At 43.9% G+C, this 21,482-nt stretch overlaps 1 protein-coding gene across 1 annotated transcript; it reads right to left on the bottom strand.

Moving 5' to 3' along the window:
• Positions 1 to 4,998: 4,998 nt before the first annotated feature.
• LOC104566887 (serine peptidase inhibitor Kazal type 5) lies at positions 4,999 to 15,552 on the bottom strand. The gene is made up of 15 exons (XM_088522615.1): positions 15,411 to 15,552; positions 14,670 to 14,689; positions 13,699 to 13,835; positions 13,265 to 13,325; positions 12,692 to 12,825; positions 12,168 to 12,228; positions 10,975 to 11,111; positions 10,465 to 10,531; positions 9,461 to 9,597; positions 8,944 to 9,004; positions 7,611 to 7,747; positions 7,430 to 7,490; positions 6,020 to 6,156; positions 5,507 to 5,567; positions 4,999 to 5,136 (listed from the first exon to the last, which is right to left on the bottom strand). Exons 1-15 carry the CDS (start codon positions 15,463 to 15,465, stop codon positions 5,005 to 5,007), a joined length of 1,398 nt encoding a protein of 465 aa, XP_088378741.1. The 5' UTR covers positions 15,466 to 15,552; the 3' UTR covers positions 4,999 to 5,004.
• Between the last annotated feature and the right edge of the window lie 5,930 nt (positions 15,553 to 21,482).

Below are 21,482 nucleotides of genomic sequence, written 5' to 3'. Positions count from 1 at the left end.
TACTGCCACGGGCAGCTCAGGCAGGGTCTTGGTTTCCCTTCATTCCTGTCACTGGAACCACTGCTGCTCCTGTATCCCCGAGGTTTCTTGTCGGAGCATGTCACCTGTGCTTGGAAGGACAGAAAGGGAGGAGCAGTCTGCCATTAGAGGCTCAGTATATTCACTTTCCTCGAGCAGTGTAGATGCTGTGAATGTAAATAAACTCACAGATGATGCAAGTGAAGGAGAGTTCAGCTGAGTTAACCACCAACAATGAAGTGGTTTTAGCACTGCTGACATTACAAGCCTATCAGTCAACAGACCCAAGACATCTGAATATGCTACATCATTTGGATTTCCACTCTGGTTATTTTCTTTTCCCTGCTAAATCTTCACAATTTCCCCCTGAGCACAAACAACAAGTGGAGAGGAAAAGAGAGGATGAATTGGAAAGCACGAGAGAGAGGTCAGTGACGAGGGGATTGTCACTCGGAAAACATGTTTATGTATCGGACCGACATATTACAGGCACCGATCCCACACTCATTGATGTAAGTGAAGCCATCTGTGCCGCAGATCTGGTCCGGAGCTCGGCCAGGGAGCCCCGGCTGCTGCTGCAGCTAAGCCGTGAAGGCAGCAGGGACAAGCAGCAAAGCAATGCATTTCCAAACAGTCTTCATTCCTCAGTGGACTTGAATGAAACCAGGGCTTCATTTCTATGAATGAAAAATACACTGTATGAGCTCGCTCTTTTTGCAAAGCCACGGTATGTTTGAACTTATGGGGATGCACCTCAGCTGGTGCAAATCCAGAGAAGCCTTCCAGGCTGGTGCTGGCCAGCTGGACACTGCCCCCTCACCTTATTTCTTTTTGCTTTCTTCATATCTACTAGTTGATCAGTGGCAAGCACCCAACAGAAGCCTAGGGCACGGCAAATAATCAAATAAAATTGTATCAGAAAGCAATAACAGAAAGCGAACAAACATTTCTGAGGGTGAACATGCTTAGGTGGATGAAACGGGTGGATACAAGGATTATATTTTTAAATATAGAGATCTAATTATAAAATCTTCAAACACCAGATTATTTCTTCTATTTTCAGCCAGTCATAAGTAACTGTGAAACTGATACAACGAGTTCATATAATTATTTCTGGATTTCATATATCTGAAGAATATATGGTTATAAAAGTGGTAAAAGTGGTAATAAGTGGTAATAAGACCATTTCAATTTCTTTTGGAAAGAGCAACAGTCATACATTAATATCTCCCTTGAATATTTTTATTCTATTGGAAAGAGCAACAATCATACATCAATATCTCTCTTGAATATTTTACTAGTTTCAGAAATCAGTGGGTTGAGCCATGGTGTTACCATGCTCTCCTCAGGAGAGTAACACAGTATCTACGTCCATCCACACGCTCCTCTAGTAAACACAACATCTGAAAAAAAAACTAATGAAAAGGCAAATTGTGAGCATGTTGAAGCCTATAGATTTTTTTGATAAAGCTTTAAAGTGAATCTTAGATACAAAGACTGTCAGTTATAGGCTTGTTAAAGCCACAGATGGGCGAGTGCTGATATATATATACCAGGCTGATAAAAGATGAAAAAAAAAATCTTTCAGCCTAAGATAAAAAGACTATTTAAAAAGTATTGTTTTCTAAATCCCACTTATCAATCAAGAAATTAAATGATTCACCTCACTTCTCCTTCTCTTTGTGTTGTAAGAAAAATGACTGTTGGTTCAGAAAACATTGATAAAGCTATAAAGATAAATTGGACAAACAAGGAAGCGGAGAGGGAATAGTTTAAAATATCGCCTCTGTGATTGGCACCAATGCACTAACAAGTCAGAGTTTTTGCGGGTCAGATGTGCACAGTGTGAAGTATGGGGGAGTTTGTCAGGCCCTGGGGTTGCTCAGGATCTCCATCTGTGGCGTTTGGAGCAGGCTGGATGCAGTAGGGGCTGCAGGGCAGTATATGGAGCTGTACCCACTGCATTTCACCAATACGTTTCAGATCTCTGAAGGTCTGTCCTCATAACATGCACTGGCAAGTCACTATTTCTTCACTGCTTCCTTGACTTGAGGGTACAAGGCTGCACCTGCAACTTTTTCCATTCATGGGAAGAGCACTAAAATAATAGTTCATTCAAGCAGCCTGGAAAACCTGCCCTTTAGTCTGACCCTTTTAGTGCTCTTTTCTGGAAAGAAAACAAAACAAAACAAAACCCACCTTTTCCTCACATGTCAGTCTACTGGTCTTTGAGAACAGCCTGGTGATTTGGAAGCTGCTCTGGCTTTTGACCAAGCTGGGGCAGGATGTCAGCCTCAGGGCTCTGCAACATGACACATGGGAACAGCAACAGAGCAGGAGGTAGAGGAGCACAAAAGCATCTGCCAGCCTCATGGTGGAGATATCACTGAGTATGCCTGAGTCTGCCAAGCCCTGAGCTTGCAAGATGATGCCTCCCTGCTTCCCAGCACAGAATCTGTATGTACCTATCTGTCTGTGACCAAGCAGGTGTCCGGCTCAGCCAGATTTATTAGTAACACTTGACTCTGATATTGTTCTATCGCTCTTCTAAGGCACAAGAGCTCAATACTTCCTCCTGAATGTGCCAGTCTTGGTCTGGCAGCTGCTTCCTCATCAACACGAAGCAGAAAGAGATCATCTGATCTGACGCTCAGCAGGAGCCCTGGAACACATGAAAGCAACTCCAGGGGACAGAAGACAGCTCTGTCAGTGAGAAGGCTGCCCTACTTTCATAGACTTATATAGCTTCATAAAACATCCCCCATGCCTGGGTGAGTATATAAACTCCCATGTCAAGCTTTTCCCATTTTCCAGCCTAGTTTGGTGAATTATCCCATTACATACTTTCGCATGAAATCTATCAGTGAATACAGTACAGAAACTGTGTTTGGTGACTAAGACTTCAGCATCTTCTCTTTGAGTTCACATTTTGCCTTTGGTGCTATCAGACAAGTTTTGCAGAGGAGGCTTTGGCAAGTCTATGTCCAGCTAATGTCACTCAGTGCAGACCTTAACAGCTTTACTACAAAAGTCAGTGATCAGAGCTAAGCCCAACTGAAATTGTGCCAAAGTCCACAAAAATTTTATTCATGCCTTATCCATAAGTAGAGTCTATTTTAAAACTAAGTCACAGTTAAATTGGAATAAAACAGCATGTTCTGAAAAAACACCTTAACATCAAATGGCAAGAAGGTTATATAAACCAAAGGAACATTTACATTAGGACAGAGATTCAAGAAAAATACAATAAGCCATTGTTCGTTACAAATCATCTTGGAAAGCACATGCCAGGCACAGAATCTAATAGCATGGCAGTGCTAGGGCCTTAGTCCCTGATACAATACCCAGAATATCTCCAAGTTTGGAACATTTGCCTTCAGCCTATTAATCTAGCCTGACAATTCAAAGAATGACTTTCCAAATGGATCCAAATAATTGTGCTACTCCCTACTAAACTACAATAGGACATTGAATGAGGGAGGCTATAGCTGTAGTCTAGAAGTCTTTTAACCCCTAAATATTGGGCTAGAAATAATCTTAACTTGGCAGACCTAGTGCAAAGCTAGAAGTAGTGATTGTAACTCTATTGCCAGCAGCTGGAGAGTGGGCCCCAGCTCCCTGCACTGCTCTGCCATCCATATGGAGACCAAAGTGACAGAAAATAAACCACCACCGAACTCTTTGCTCTTATATATAGGCCAAAACATGACTATTATGCAGAAGCTCTTTTCTATGGTTTGCTCTATATTTTGCTCAGATTGGTCCCAGGCCCTCCACTGCATCCTTTTCTCTCATATGTCTTTAGAAAGGAGGCTGCTGCAGTGATTTATCAGGGCTGTCCCACACTACAGGTGTGATTTCTGCTCAGCTCCCATGAGGTACCAGGCCTGGAGCTATTCAGCTGCATTAATAAATCAAGGACTTTTGTGAGCAGAATTTTCTGCTCTCCATAACCCTGAATAGAGCTCAAAAAAACACTCTTATTGAGAGCAGGCTACCCACCTTGTTTAGGTATTATCGCTTAGAAGAGCTGCACCATGTCCTCAGGGTGATTGTTTCCCTATACTGACTCTAGAAAGGGAGTGCAGATGATTAGACTGCATGGAGACATTAAGTGCTAGATGAGACTAATCTTGCCAAGGAGACTGCAAGGAGGAGGAAGTAGCTGGGAGCTCCAAGAGGAGAGGCCAGGTTCCTTTTAAGAGGGGGTCGGCACTGAGACAGCGCGAAAAACGGTTTGCCCATATGTCTGGTGGAGGAGGACATCAAAAGAAGAATGAATCTCTGCAGCACGGCAGGTACTGTGCAAGGGGTGAAGGAATGTGGCATTAAAATGACAGAAAAATGTTGCCAAGTGAGTTTATTGAACAAAAAGTGTTTCAGGAGATAGCAGGAAACAAGACAAACTGAAGGAAAGCTCTTAGGGAAGATCAGCCCACTGGGAGTCACACAGAAGGCCGTTTTTCTTCCTGAGCTGGACATTCGCTCCAAGCACTGATTGTGAGATTCTTGTTGCTCTCCCTAGGGAGAAAAGGAGAAGAGATGGATGAGACTGAGAGCACATGGGGCACAGAAGCTCTGTTCCCCATTTCACCAGCATGAGAAATGACTTAAACTTGCTTCATGATGAAGATTCTCCAAATCTCAACTACATCCTTGCCTTATTATCATTAAAGGAAAGATAAAAGATTTCACACACTACATACAGTCCAGCTGTTCCATGAAATACTTCTCATGCACCGATGTGCTTCTGGAAAGAAATGTGTGCTGGTGCACGAGTCAAATCACTTTGAAGTTAAAACCAGGAAGCCATGTATAGATCAAAAATGGGTCCTTCGTACTTTCCTTTAAAAAAAACCCATCTCCTTTCACAATTTATGGTGCATCCAGCACATGGATCACAACCAGTTAGTCAAAACCACACTAAGGAAAGAGGCCTCTGTTTTCAGCAGCAGATACAGGGAATTACCATGGAAGAGAAGGGACTTATGTCTGTACGTACAGGAATGCCTTGCAGAAAAGACATCTGTTTCCATATGTTTTGCCATCAGATCCACAGTGTGGTAGATATTCCAGGGTGCACATAAGAGAGGGTTCTTTGAAGTTTCTGCAATAGTCCTGCAGACAGACAAATGACAGAGATTTTGTGGCCTGCCTGAGTGCAATGTCAGTCCCCAGCAAGAGGAATGATACCACCCCAAAAATGAGACCCTGTCTGTGAGATCATGATAAGAACTGAGTCCCAAAGTTTCCTCCCGCTGGCAGGTATGATCTCAGAGTACTGCTGCTCACTGTCACACTCTTCCTTCTGCTGTTATGGAGCAACAGGATGGATGGTGGCTGACCAGCCATGACCAGAGGAAATTCCCAGGTGATCTCCTTAAGTCTGAACACAGTTCCCCCAATTTGTAACACAGTTAGGGTTAGGGTAGAGCAGCCTTTAATAGACATGAGCCCTGCCCCCTGGTTTGCATTTGTTCTCACTCACTTTTACAGCATCTTCTGCACATTTTCCATTATTTCTTTTGCCAATGTTGCTCCGCTGCTCTCTGGAAGAAAAAGACGCTGATGTTAGTGACAAACTTGCCAGTTAGTGACTAACTCACCATTACAACCACAATGTGGGAGCACAGCCTAACTCACATGCAGCATACAGGTGATTTTCAGATAAATCAGCTTAGCATTGCCTGTGCCATGTTAGTGTGCAATGCAATGGGCCAGGGCTGTGCCTTTTGGACAAGTGGTCCTGCCAGCTGATGCACGCCCTGTTGCAGAACTCAGAGCAGTGTCCTGGTCCTTGCTGAATCCCAGTTGCAGCCTGGGCAGCTGGGAAACAAGGCAGGCTGAAGGGACAGGGAGGGCAGTCAGTGGCATTTGGCTCCCCTGTCCAACACAGGGTTTCAGATGCAGGCTTTGGCACACCACTTGGCATTTGTGGGAACCCATCCAACCTAATCCAGCCAGGCACAGCTGATGCCCCCAGGAGAAGGCATGTACTTACAGATTGTGGGAGCACAGCACACACTCGCTGGGATAGGTGACACCATCGGTACCGCAGACAGGACTGTAGATCATCGTGCAGATCATCAGATGCTGGCCGTCATCCGTGGTGACTGATCGGTACTTGCTGCAGTTGAGCTGGGAAGCAAACACAGTAAAACCCTTGTTCGGCCTCTGCTCTGCAAAATAGGAACCCAGATGCAGCCCCCAACGTATGTCTTTTGGGATCTGCCATAGGATAAATTAGGGTCATATATTAACTCATCCTCCCACTGGGACCTGAGCAGAAGCAACATGGCAATTTCCTTTCAGAACCTTCAGCCGGAGAAGACCAAAACGAAGTTGACAGGAAATCTCTCTCCCTCCACTTTGTATTTATTGTGCTGCCCTTATACCTCACTGAGCATGCCATGATATTGCAAAATGCAGCTCAACAACAATCTGCAAATCAACACAGAACGATTTATCCCCTGCCTACAAGAGAACTGAACGTGACCAAGGAGTTTTCCATGGCCCACAAGAGTTGGGGGTGGGATGCGCCGACAGGCCTTTTGTTCCAGCGGGCCAGCTCTGGCTGCTGAAATCTGCCAGGAGGACTGACAGCAGCTGGGGCTAATTCACACTGGTTGAAGAACTGGCATTTTAGCACCACTAGTTTCTTCAGTGTGAGCTCTTCTTACTGATTTATGTGTCTCACCCGGTCTGAGCACAGGGTGTACTGGGGAAACAAAGGATGACATTTCATACTCTGTTTGTATAGAAATGAAATATCTGACTCAGGATGTTGACTCTTTGAAACACATGCTAATGAGACAGCTTTGTTTTTCTGTTTCCCAGTGGGTGTGAATCGTTTAGAGCTGGTCAAATATGGTTAATTTGGTATTTTTACAAGATTCATTGTTGGTATACATTAGATTATGTTGCATTTGCAAGAAAAACAGAGAGGGCTTTGAATCCCCTCAGACATTAGGAATCAACATTCCAAACACAGGGACAATGATTTTCTAATCTATACAAAACATCCCTTTATAAAACTTAACGTCTCCAGAAAGCAGAGACACCCTAGGATCCCGTGTCCCCTTTCCATATTGCCAAAGCAGACAGCTAAGTTCCTCCTGCCACTGTGATAGACTGCTGTGGGAAAGAGATTTATTTTCATTGTGCCTTAAATCATTTGTTACGCATCTCATAACTCATTCCTCACCTGTTCTCCTTTCTTTCTGCTTAAGACTCTGTGCAGGAAGTGCACAATGTTCCTGCTGTCAGGAGCCAGGTATTCACCCGTGCAAGGAAGGACAGCATGAGCTGTGTGACCTGGTGAAGGCCAGGCTATCCAAACCAGCCAGCACTTACTCAAGCTAAGGACTCAGCATCTCCTCAAGCTCCCATTTTTCCTTTAAGTTTCACTTACTGGAGGAACCTCCTCGATGCATCTTCCATCATGCTTTTTGCCTATATTGATTCCCAGTTCTCTGAAAGAAAGAGAAAAAAGGGGGGCTGAAGAAATCTCAGTGATGGACTCTCCCTGTCTCAGCTCCAGCAGCAGCTGGGAAGCACTGCTGGTCCCTCAGCAGAGGATCTCCAGGGCTTACAGGTTGCGGGCACACAGGGCACAGTCATTGCTGTAGGTGACGCCATCCGTTCCACAGACCTCCTGCAGGATGAAGGGACAGGCAGTGACGGCCTCTCCGGATTGGGAAGTGCTGGTCAGGTACCTGCTGCAGTCAAGCTGGGGAGATAAAACAGAGCTAAGTCAGCCCCCGTGGTACAAAAACACTTCTCAGCTGCAGTTTGCCCGCTCTATTCCTCCAGACTTTAAAAGCTTCTGCCAGAGAAAAAGTAGGGTTGTATTTTAATTTTAGTCTTCCTTTAGAAATGCAGTAATTTTAGTTGGCTTTGGTATTGTCTGCTAACAGAGGAAAGAAAAGAATTGACAAGAAAGATTATTTTCCCAGACAAGTATCTATGCAAGTTTTCCATGTCCTAAAGAAAATTAACTAGGTTTTAAAACAAACATTTTGCCCAAGGAATCAGATTTAAAGGATTTTACATTAAGTCTGGTTTGACATAGAATTAACTAAATCTGAGATTCAGTTTCACCATTTTCAAAATAGCAGCAAGGACCATTTCATATGATTGTGTTGTAAAATGCTTTACAATACATAAAAAGTGCAACTTCAAATATTGGAGGACAAACAAGCAAACAGCGGAAGTCAGTCTATATCAGCTAGGCAGCTGACCCTCCACTGTCATTTTGCATAGTTTCCCCAGTGTAGTGTCCCTTATCACCAAATTTCTCACACGGTCCAAGGACAAATTAAAGCAAAGATAATAGTGTCTTTATTATTCAAATCATATTGCATTCCCTCTGGGCACATGAATTTATTCTCAGCGCTTCAGAGCAGTTCTGCGTATGCAGAATAAATGCATAGAGATATTATCAGCATATATTGTTGCTGTGGATGTTTATAAAGCTATTTCTGTATCTGAAACTAGGAGCAAAAGTTTCACGGCAAACTGGAGCATCAGGGTTTCCTAACCCACCTAATTACTGCAACGGAAATCCTAAAACTGAAGGAATACACTGAAATCTAACAGGGTCTTCTGCCTTCTTTTCATATCATCCTAAAATAGGCTGCTTGATTCTAGGGCTGCTTCTGACAATTTCTGTTCAGAGCTCTGCAGTATTGGGACATTTTGTTTCTCAATTTCTGGGCTATTCCTGTTCTCTCTCGCCCTGATGTACAGTACGTTGGCAGCAGCTGTTGCAAGCAGCTAGGGAGCAATGCAGTGCCAGCACAGGGCTGTGCAGCAATCCTCTCTGCATTTGGGAAGACAGACAGCTCAGCAAAGCAAGCCAGAGTGTTTCTGGAGACCGTAAAGAGAGCAGACTATCGCCCTTATTTTACATCTATTCAGACTTACCGGGAGAGCTTTAGTCTTGCATCTTCCATCATGACTCTTCCTAACATCGGTTCCATGGTCTCTAGAAAGGCAGAGGTTGATATTAGCATGCTCACCAAGTAAGCCAAGGACACGCAGCCACCATAAAAAGTAGACCTAATTCATAGTCTATATAAATGATACAGGAAACATCCACTGCCTAGATAGCTGTTTTTTCCCTGTCCTTAGCAAGTATAGTCCTAAACAGTAACAGATATATCAGGTCTCCTCAGTGTGCTGAGCAGCAGTCCCATCCACCCTTTCCTCTGCCCAGATACCACAGCCCTCACAGTGTGCACTGGTTGACATTTGCTCTTCCACAGCTCCCCTGATGTGCACAAAAAGAGGGTCAGGGAAGAAAATCAAGGCAGTGGCTCTTCAGGAAATTGAAAGATGAATAGAAATACAGTTATAGGCATGTGGATATTAAGAGAAGAGCTGCCTGGAGCACTAGCCATAGCTAGTCACTGCAAAGGGAAGTCCTATATGTAGTACTTACAAGTTATGGGCACAGATGCCACACTCATTGTCATAAGAAAACCCATCTGAGCCACAGACTGGGTCAAGAATCTTCGGACAGGCTATCCGGGCTCTACCATCCTTAGTTGCTCTTGATGGATATTGACTGCAGTCAAGCTACAAAAGCAGGAATATCATTACTGATAGTTTTTGTCTCAGAAAAGACTTACTCCAATATAATATCCTGTTTTTCTAGATGTCTTTTATGCTTGGATGCTGAAACAACTTTGGTGTTACAAGCCATCTTGAAAAACCATCCTGAATCAGCTCTTTCAAACCATCATGAATCCGCTCTGCATGAATCCCATCATGCACAAAAAGAGCCACACACTGCTGCATAGTTTGAGACACCCAAGCAGCTAGGTCAATCTCAAATGCTGCCCAACTTTACTTCTGACTACAGGGGTTTACAACCTGAGCAAGAGCATTTGAAATGTAGGTTAGAAAATCAGAAAAGAACAATCCCATGTCATTCTGTAGTACAGAAATTATAAACAAAACAAAAAGACAAAATTAAAGAGTGAAGCAAACTAGATTTTGCTGATAATGCAATTGAAGATCATCCTCAAAGACCTGCAGTCAAGACAACCGGCCTCCACAGTTACGTGCTGGCATGTCTGGGACCTCCCTGGAACCAGGCAACTATGCTCGGAGCAAAACTTCAGGTGTGCTCCATATACCAGCATACACCCCCACTCCAAAGGTTGGCGTGGGCGTGAATTTGTAATGCAGACTCTGTGCCTAGCACAGCGGCTCACATGCAGCCCATCTGCCAGGGCTGTGTAGGCAAGGAGGGCCCAGATGACACCTGCCTCAAGACAGATGGGATTTGTGGGCGTCCTGAATGCAGGGGGCTCACAAGGCTCAGTGGACATGTGGAGAAAGCCAGGCTTCAGACCAGCTCACTTTCAAAATAGAGGTAGCCTCAGGGAATCTTTCAGTTAATATAGGCAAAAGGATAAATATGCATTATATTGTACTCACTTCAGGAGAAGGAACAGTCTGTTTGCATTTTCCATCGTGCTTTTTACCAACATGGGCCCTGTGTTTTCTGGAAGAAGACAATGAAGTTGAAGAACTCAATGTTTAATCTCCTGGTCACATTCAGATGCAAAAGGAATCAGATATAGCAGATATCTGACAAATTAAGGTTTCAACCTCTACAGGAGTGTATGAAAATAACTACATTAGTCTACTTGTTAACAAGCTTGTCACATCTTCTAAAAACATATAATTTGAAGTGAGATTCTGAACTATTCCTTCATCCTCTTAGTCACAGGCCAGCTGACAGTCTAATCCAGAGAACTGTCATCTGACTCTTCCAACCTTCCCTTATGAGCACAAAAAGGAAATCAGAAGAAAATTCAAGGTAGACCCCCAAACAAGTTTCTAAGAAGCTTGAAGGAATAAGCATAAGAAGTGTAAAAGGACTGTTACCAGCACTGCTAAGTGCTGCTGGTAGCTCAGAAGGAAGGCTCTATGTGTGGCACTTACCCATTATGGGCACATAATCCACACTCATTTTCATATGTAAAACCATCTGTGCCACAAACTGGATCCAAGATCTTTGGACAGGATACTAATGTTTCACCATCTTCAGTGACTTTCGTTGGATACTGGCTGCAATCAACCTACCAAAATAAAGAAAATCAAATCTGATAGAGCCACTATTATGTGAGAAAAATCTATGCAAAACCTTTCAGGTCTGTATCCCAGCCTGCATATTTTCTGCAACAGGTCAAAGCCCTGATACACTTAAACTAAACCTTCTATCAGAAATAGATTTTCTGAATGGATATCCTAGTTACCTGGGAGTGGAGAGAAAGGACCCATCTTGGAGAAGGGATCCTTCAGATAGGAGAAACATATAAAACCTCAGGCTCATTCTCATCAACAAAATTCTCTTGAGTTTGGTGGAAACTATTTTTCACCAACTAGTATTGTTGTATTTTTGGCTGTGTTTTTCCCGTTTTCTCCCGTGCTTTGATTACTTACTAGTTGAGATTTCATATAGTTATGCAATGGGATTTGAAAGGATAAAAAAGAAATGGTTATCTATCAGTTGGGAAATAGACTTTCTAAAATCCCCTATTTTTTGTTCTGAAATATATAAGCTTTTCTTCCTGAAGCACCAGACTGTTCTGCCTCATGTAGACCTAATTATAAATATACAATAAGCTAGACCCTATAAATATGTATGCTTAGTGCTCTTATAAGTTTCACTAAGTCTGTGAAAAAAACTATCATGGGATTTCTGTGTCCCTTTTGCAAAGGGTGGAGAAACTTGTGATGTTCTGGAAAAACACTGCCAGCCTACACAACACGCTGGAAAACCCAGCACCGCAAGAGCTGAACACACTGGTCTCTTGGGGTTCCCCTTTCCCTGGGCACAAACCTAGCTCAGTACGAAGGGAAATGGACTCTGCAGCACTGGTCACTACAGCTTCTTCATACCCAAAGCCTGTTTCCTTCATCCTTTTGGTGTGTTTTGAGTGGAGTGACCCTTTCTTTTGGGGCAAGAAGAATATGAAATCCACGCTTACTTGCAGAAAGCCAGTGCCAGGGCTGGGATCCCCATGAGCCTCTCATATGGCACTTCTACAATCTCCTGGTCAGCGAGAGTCTGGGAAGACAGTGGCCTTCTCTCTATTAACAGCAGTAATGGATGGATTTTGACTTTCACTTACCTCGGAAGTCTCATGCTTGCAAACTCCATCATGCTTTTTAGTAATGTTGGCGTGATGTTCTCTAAAAAAAATAATAATAATAAAAATAAAAGAGCTGCTTTGGTTAGGGAGCTCTGAGAGTAACTTTTTCCACTATAACCTAGATATTGGAACAAGGAAGCAGGCCCTACCCACTGCATGAGATGCTGTAACTGTATGAGTTAAATTTGAATATGCCCAGAGGATGCTAGCAGTCACTCTGAGCAGCAAACACAGTATTTCCTTATCCTGCAGTATTATGGATACTGCTCTGCTGGGCTCCTGGCTCTGCTCTGTGTTATCCTCTGGCTCTTTCATGATTCCAAACATGAGCACAGAGGTTGGGGAAGAAACCTCAGGCTGTCTGGGGAAATTGCAAACAGATAGTTCCAAAGAGACCTACTGAGAACCAAGACTGAAGAAAGACTAGTGTCTTAAAGGAATACTTCCAAGAGCCTTAAATATCACTGATTGTCCAGAAAGGAGGTCCTATGCATACTACTTACACATTATAGGCGCAGATCTCGCATTCATTGCTGTAAGTGGAGCTGTCAGAGCCACAGACTGGTTTCACTATCCTTGGACAGGCTACAAGGACTCCATCATCTTTTGTGATTTTATGGTAGCTACTGCAGTCAATCTGGAAAAATAACAGTAATAGAACAAAATTCACTTTAATATAAAGAAATAAGGGTCCTTTGTAGGATCCTTACTCTGTCTTGGCCTTTGGGGCTCCAAAATCTGTGAGAATTCTCTCATGCTGAAGAAAAGGACAGACTAAGGACCGCTCATTGTGGCTTTATGAGGTCCTTCATGAGGTCTAACTGCAACCAGGCTGTGATATCCAGCCTTCAGCAGGGCACCATTTCCATTTTATTCCTGAATCCAGAAACTAGTAAGACAGTCAGACATAGTGCTATATGTCTCATAAATCTTTCTAAGACTTGGCTATGATCAATTTTTTAATTGTTTGAACTGTGCTCCTCTTAATTGGTGGCAGCACTCTTTACTTTTGCGGCCAACAGACATTTTTCCATGGACACCAGCAAAGTAAGATTTTACGTTCCTATTGCACTTACCTGAACAGTTCTCTGCTTACATTCTCCATCGTGCTGTTTACCAACATGGGCCCTGTGTTCCCTAGAAGAAGATGACTTGCGTCAGGGACTGTGAAGAGCAGCCATCACCTCCAGACTGCAGGTATCAATGCCTCAGTGCTAACTTTTATGCTCCTCCATGTCTTTTGGGGCATGCAGCTGACACTCTTGTCTTTAATTGACTTCCCTGCTTCCAGTGAGACAGATCTGCTCTTTTGCAAAAAGGATCAGCCTGTTCCTCCTCCAGCCCCATTGCCATTGCTGTGACCCGGTGTGAGAGCCCATGCAGGGAGGCAAAGTAGTAAGTGCTGCGGCTGCTCAGGGCAAACCCGCTCCCGAGGGACTTTAGAAAGTGTACGAAGAAACGCCAGTATTTCAAGGACCGACGCATTTCCAGGGCTCGCTGCAAGACTCACCTGTTGTGGAGGCAGATACCGCATTCGTTGCTGTACGTGATGTCGTCCGTGCCGCACACGGGCTCGTAGTTCCTCGGGCAGGCTACCCAGGGGATGCCGTCCTTGGTGGTGCCCTTGGGGTACTGGCTGCAGTCAACCTGCGTGGGTGGCACACGGCCATCAGCCCCTCAAGTCACCCCTTCCCCATGCCAGCTCCCCGTGCCACAGAAACAGCCTGAGCAGCTCCAGCTGCCAGGGACAATTAGAGAAACAATTCTGCATCCCTCCTGCTTGCCAGGAGGAACAAAGCTGCCCTACAAAATTCCTGATGAGGCTTCCTGGCAGGGCTCCGGGGCGCATGGAGCAAGGCTTGCCGCGGGGCAGGCACCAGCCTAACGAAGGCAGTGGTTAATTGGGAGCCTGGCCTTCCCTCAGAGTCCCTGAGCACCGAAGCCCAGAGGTTTCCCAAGCGCGACACAGTCTCTGCTGAGCGTCTGGAATATCCGCGTTCATAACTGCGTGGGCAGAACCTGCAGACAAATCTAATGCACATTCTCTGCTGTTTTCATTGCTGAGTATATATATGTAAAACCTGTTCAAGGGACACAATTCTATTCATATTACTGTATAGAAAAAATATCCAAAACATGGTCTTTGATGCTATAAAGCATCACCTTAGGTTAGTTTTCCTCTTGAGGCAGTAACCTACTGCTTTTGACTGGAGGAGTAGATAGATCAGTTAGAACAGAATTGTATAATTACTAACTGCTTTCTTCATTTTATTTAATGAACTGAAAACAGTGTAAAAACGTTAAGTGTTTTATTTCCTTGTGAAATTGGCAACATCTTTCAGTCAAGCATTAGCAAATACTATTCAAACCACCAAGCTTTCATTAAATTTAATCTACTTTTTCATCAGGTGGTTACATACTATTGCTATTTTACCAGAGACCAGGAATAGAGCAGGATAAATGGAAAGACCTGTAACTCACCTCAACTCCAAAGACAGTATCTAGAGAGAAAAAAAAAAAAAAAAAAAAAAGATATGCAGAGATGACATATGTGAATGACAAAATCCAGTGACTACTGATGACTGACTTATTACATTTAGGAAAATATGAAGTTTTGTATCATACCAGTAGATGGTCATAAGGTATATTAAGAAAGTTTCTTTGCACTTATGAGAGGAGACAGAATAGGAGAAACAATAAGTTAATCAATTTCTAAGATGTTAAAGGGAAATGATACAGGTAATTTAAGCTGTGCATCCTTATAGTTCAACCTTTTCTAAAAGAGTTTGTATCTGACATTGAGCAGTTAGAGGACATGCATTTTTGAGACGACTGTTGACCACTGAAAGTGTCTGTCTCCAGTCACGTGCTTTCAGCTGCAGGGAACACCACAGCAACCTTACAGCTAAAGTTTGTTTTCAGTGCTTACCCAGAGGTAACTGTTTTATTTTGCCCTTACATCCAATAGTTCTAATGCAGGGCAGGAATTTATATATGGAACTACTACTTCAATCCTTTGCTTCTCTAAGCCAAGAAGATGAGAACACTTGTCTGCATGAGGCTTGCTGAAATTGCAGTCTGATTTTCTACCACGCTTCCTCAAGCAGAATATTTCTTCACAGAATTGGACTCCCCTCCACTTTATGGGACTTGAACACTTTACTAGCAACCTGCCCCTGACTCAGCTGCAGATATGTGAGCAGTATCACAGGAATTACTCACCTAAGAAGCAGCACAGGGCAACAGCCACCTGCACAAAGCCTCCCGTTAGCTTCATGGTTGACAGCAGCGCCGTGTCCGTGCAGGCTGCGAGCGTGCCGCGTAGGAAGAGAAGTTCACAAGGAGGAGTATATAACACCCTATACTATCAAATGGTTCCACCTTATTATGTAATGCGCCAAACTTGTCATCTACTCTGAAAGCCAGAATATATTTACCCAGATCTGGATTTCTGGCTAATGATTGACACAGGAGTAAATGCCAGGAAGGGGCCTTCTGTGTAGCCAGATGCTTGAGGGGAAGCAGACACAGGATCAGGTCTCCTTCCTCCTGGCTCTGCCTGCCCTGCCCCATGACCACACTCCTCCTCACCTGGCCAGGGCATGTCCCAGGCTTATATTTATCCTGGGCTCACTAAATACAATGAGATCTTTCTCCTCCTCTGTAGTTCTCCGTTGAGCTCCCAGCTGATAGCCGAAATCCTCATTATTAAACCTCGCAGCATGAATTTTGACCTTTTCACCGCTGTATTTCATCCTGGTTTGAGTTCAGACAATTTGAGTCCAGAAGGTCACCCAGTTCTCTGCTGGAGAAATCCTGCTCTTCTTCCATTTTAAACACTCAGCAGTGGTCTGTTCTGTGTGTCAACTTTTTCTCTACTGAAGAAAGTAGCAAAAATATTAAGTTTGATCCCCAAAATCATCCCTTTGGCTGTTCACTGATAACTTCTCTCTAGATTCACGGTACCCCCTGCTCCTACACTATCATCTCTCTTGTAGCCAGTTCCTCATGTGCCTCTCCAAGCCTGACTGACAGCATCCCACAGGGCAGCAGGTCAAAAGCTTTGAAGTTCAGGTACACTAGATCTACTGTATTCCTTTTATCTAGGAAGTCAGCCAACTTTGTAAAGATCGGTATCAGCCCATGCATGATTTCCTTTGGAAAATTCACAGTGCACATTATCCCTTTGCACTTTATGTATTTATTTTCCTTCAAATTCCCCCCGAAGGCTTGCCCAGTATTAAAGTGACAGAGCTGGGATTGGTCCTGAACACCGTTGCTCCTTTTGTAAACAGAGCTGTGCCAGCTGGTAGTCTCTGGTCGCCTTGGACTGCATGTATACCCAGGAGATACCTATGAAATAGTGTAACTACTGGACCTGTAGCTTTGTGTGCTACTTCTTTCAGGGGCTCCACAATGGAGAGCATCTACTTTTCCCACCTTGAGTAAATTAAGGAGAGTTTTGTTTCCAGCTTTAGATGTGGTAATTGTATTTCCTTAATCTTGCTCTCATAAATCAGTTTGCCAATCCCAGCATAGAGCACCCATCTCTCCAAATTTGAAACTAGAGATTGATTGCTCTTTGTTCCTACCTTGTCTTTGCAGAACAGAGGTGACTGCTCTTATCTTTACATTCTCACAGGTGATCTCTGCTGCATACATGATTTTCCTCTGCAAAGTCTTGTTCATCTTCATTTTTGGCAATTCTCTGCACTAGTCTCCAATCCAAATGTCTGAACTGGGATCCTATATTCTTCAGTCCAGATTTTCATTAACTTTCTCGCTTAAACCCTCAAATTCTGAACTTGGTAATCAAAATCCTTATTTTCAGATCTGTTTTTGACATAATTTAAACAGAGCAAACTCAGGTTGAATCATCCCAGTTTTGCTTTCAGAGGACATCTCCAATATCCTTCACACACCAAATGGAAATCTAAAATAACACTGTGGGGGGGGGGATTATTTAATGGAAAACTCTATTTGCTCTCACATTCAGAGGTAACTGCGACCTGATAATATTAGTGCTTTCCAGTGCGCACCTGCAAAGTTAAAGTCTCCCCAAATGCACACACGGCTGCATCAATCTCCAGGAGCATTACGGAGCTATCCATGTCTCTTGTTTTAATTCCTTCTTCCTAATATTCAGTTCTGCTTTCTCCTGCCCTGTCCCTTATCTCAGCTCCACCAAGCATCAAAGACGCCAGACCTTTGGACCAATGCAGGTCTCACCTATAGTGACCCCTGCTTATCCCAATTACAATATCTGTCTCTCAGAGCTTTATTCCAGACAAGACCATCATCAATTAGCACATTCTGGCAGAAGAAAATGTATCTTGACAATTTTATTGCTATATTCTATAAAACCTGTCACGGTCAAATAAATTTCTGCCAACATCCACAAAGATGACACCTAAACCTTATCAGCAAGGAGATATTATTTGCAAACCAAATTTGCAGTTGAAATAGATTGAGTCAGCATGTTCTGTCAAGATCACAGCAATCTTCTTCCCAGCTAAGTTATTCAGATTCAGGGAATGTTTGCAATAGGAAACAGTTCAAAGGGAAAAAACAGCAAACATCCGCCAGGGATTTAGTGTAGGAACAAAGATCTAGAAATCCTCACTGCAGCAGCTATAGCATGTGTCCCTGTCCCCAGCGGTGGCCAGGGCCTGTAGTGTCAGGCTTTGCCTTCTGCCCAAGGAAGCCCCAAAATGCAGCTCCTGAAGGGAGCTGGTACTTGGCCAACAGGGTTAGCAGAACATTTTCTAACACTCCATTTGTTTGAGAGGACAAAGCTTCTCAGAGCCTCCAGATTATAGCAAAAGACAAAAACCAAGCTAGATACATATGCAATAAAGCACACAAATAAGTTCATTAAAGCAGTCCAAGAAAGTGCCCCTTTTGAGGACAGGCACCAATGAAATCCAGACATTTCTTCTTTGTAAGTACAATAGGTGCAATGGTGCTGCTCTTTTCTCCATTTCTTTCTTTTCCTACAATTGTGAATTAGAAGACATTTGTGACAAGTTTGGAGTGCCTACATTCTCTAAGGCACAAAAATGCTTACCCCTCCCACCCCCCATCCCCAGGATGTTCAGCAGTTAAGAATTGCAAACTTTCATCTGGATTTGCAGCTTGCAACTAGTTGTATTCACAGGTGATAATCTGTGTTTAGCTATAAGCAGAGGGGCTCATGCCTTCCTGGAGGTGAAAGCTCTGAAGACTTCTTTCAGCTCCCTGTCTCATCCAGTGATTGATTTTATGGGAGGGCTGGTTAACAGGAGACCTCATGTAGTTGGTGGTGGAGCAGGGGAAATCCCAAGGAAATAGCCTAAACAAGGGCTCCTTGTAGCAGAGGAGCCCTTGCAGGAAAAGGCAAACAGGCAAATGGTTATCAAGAAAGAGCCCTTAAAAAAAAAAAAAAAAAAAAAAAAAGCCCATCCCCCACTTCCCAGAGCAGAATTTGTGCTAATTGAGGGAAATAAGGCTGGTTATTGACTTGCAACTGTTGCCTGGAAGGGCTGAGAACAGTTTGAAAGGAGTCATTGCGCAAATGTTGTGGTGGTGCTTGTAAAAAGGCCATGTCACACAGCATCAGGCTTTCCACATCACCTTTCGGCCACTTTCTGGCACTGGCTGCAGGACTTACACCTGGGACACCTCCGAAACCTGCCACGCACGAGGCTTTCCCACCAGGATGGGCTGCAAGAGAAATAGGAGGATAATGTGCACAGCGTTGAGGCTGCAAAAGCACAGGCTGCGGGGGATTGAGAAACACTGGTTAAGTACAAGGTCAGCTAAGGCATCAGCCAGAGTCAACAGTCCTCAGAAAACACCACAGGAGACAAATCCCCAGCCGAGAACAGCACAGCTCACAACCTGACTGTGTTTGGGACAACTCCAAGAAAGGGTGAGAAGCAGGAGACCAGGTAGAGGCCTGAGGACTGCCAGTTCTGCAAAGCCTTAAAAAAATACAATGAATCACGAGGGCTCTCTGAATCCTGGCAAAAAAGTCATCCTTTATAAAGAACCCTTTACGGCAAACTTAAGGTTTCCTAGGGTGCTGATAGCTGTAGGTTTGTAGAGGACTCTTTTGACCTCATTGCAGTGCTTAAGAACAACACATAGGCTACCCAAGAGAAAGCATAAAGGAAACGAATGAATTTCCAACACCTCTTGAGCCTTTGCCTCCTGCTCCCCAGGAGCCACATGGAAGCAGCACATGGCCTCCCTGGCACAGGCACTTGCTAGAGCTCTGCCACAGACAGCCTGGGGAGTCCTGGATGCTAGCTGCAAAATAATATGGAAAGAAAGACAGGGATGACTGCAGAAAGCATGCGGGAATTAGCACTGCTGCCCCTGGGAGGTTTGCTGGCTCCACAACAGGTAGTTTTGCCCAGTCACTGCTATATGCCATCTTGGCAGACAAAACATTCCAATTAATAACCTCTTATCAATGGTTAAGGTTTTATTTGTGGCTGATTATTCCTGCTGGCAGCCAGGAGAAATTCAGAAGGTGCCCAAATAGTAATGGAAGAGCCTAGTAAAAGCAACCTGCTGATGAGGAAGGTGCCTAACAGCACCATTAACATAGGTTTTGCTGGTGATTGTTCCAAAGTTAAATACTTGAAAGTGCTATTATAATTTGTGGAAAATTAAGTGCTCTGATTTTCCTTTCCAATAATTTATTCTAAACCTCAAATTATGCACTGCTTTTATAAAAATCTGGTACACGTCACTGCACGTGATTTTAGCTGAAATCAGTGAGCAGATGTCATCAGTGAACGCTTTCACTGATACTCATCCTTCTCAAGACTGTGTCAATACAGTCAGGAATTTACCTGCTCCACCAACTTGAAGGCAGACAGCCCCAACAAAAACTAAGTAGGAGGAAACCAGTGACTTTCACCTTCCTTGAATGTATATGGCAAGTAGGTTTTTGGTTGATATAGAAATAGGCAATGACCATTTCTAACCTATGTTTGATAACACTAAAAACCAACATGCAAAATATTAACTACTATTTGTTTTAGTGTTCACTGACAGTAGAGTTATAACCTGATAAATATGATGCATGTGGAAATAATTATCAGTGTTTACATTCTGTTCTCAACAGTTACACTAGAAGAAAAAGTATCTTGAAAGCTTAATTGAAGAACTACTAAACTCTGGAGAGAAGCAAATGAAACAGCTATAAGTAAAATCCTGCCAAAATCTGGAGGAGTATCACTCAATCCTTATCTGTAGCAGAGAATATTTACAGAGCAGGTCACAGCTACAACACTCGAACACTGTGTTCACTCAAGGTCTTCTAGAAAAGTCCTACAATCAGGTTTATATAAATAAGAAATGTATTTGCTTTAAGTAACAACTGTAAAAAAGAACAGGAAGTGCGTGCACATTGCCAAACTTTGTTACCCAGCACCACAGATCCCCGCTGTTTTCAGGTGGGCTGCGCTGATAGGTCCCCACATATTTAGGACAGCATTTTACTGAAAGACCCAACTTCACCTTGAAATGGCTTCAAAGTACAAATCAATTAAATCTACTTGTAAATCAGTTACACTTCAAAACATCACTTCTCCATAAATATCTTAAACTGTTCAACAGTCACTTTCTTACTGAACCTGTGGAGCTTCTCTCACTCATCCACACCCATCCAGCACCAGGATCTTCGTGTTCATCCCTGCTGCCCATCAATGCTCAGAAGAGCTCACCCATCCCAAGTGCTGACTACATCTCTCCAGGGCCCCTCAGATGGGATCCCTCTTCCTCCCTTGACAGCTCTGCTGTCACCCTCCGGACTGTGGAAAGTGAGCATTGCCCACAGCACTTCCCAGGTAGCCTGCTACAGCCTGTTGGGATGCACCGGCAGGGTTGCTCACAGAGGTGTCAAATGCAAAGCTGCTTATTCACTTTGCAGTTCAGGACCTGCCCAGGACACGAGCTCTTTGCAGCCCAAAGTGCAGCAGGAGATGCTACTCTACAGGCCATTGAGGGGAGCTGATGGACTTTCTGCACACCAGGCTCTGCCAGCTCCGGGCATCCAGTCCAACCTGCCAACACCAGCAGGGCCAGGTAAGGGCAGGGATGCCCATGGCCAACACTGCCCCAAAGGTGCCAGTGTCTGTGTCCTTAGAGGGCTAGCAGTACTGCTGGCTCTATGTACAGGAGATCAAATTCTCTCCTCAAGGTTCCACGAAAACCACCCCAAATGAGGCACCACTACAGTTTCAGTGCCACAGGGCCTGCGGTACCACCCCACATGACCTCTCAAATATTTGCTTTCCATAA

Source organism: Tinamus guttatus, unplaced genomic scaffold (assembly GCF_059628265.1).
Source record: "Tinamus guttatus ecotype Peru unplaced genomic scaffold, ASM5962826v1 Tinamus_guttatus_pri_ptg000155l, whole genome shotgun sequence".
Lineage (NCBI taxonomy): Eukaryota > Metazoa > Chordata > Aves > Tinamiformes > Tinamidae > Tinamus > Tinamus guttatus.
This window is presented reverse-complemented; position numbering and strand designations above follow the sequence as displayed.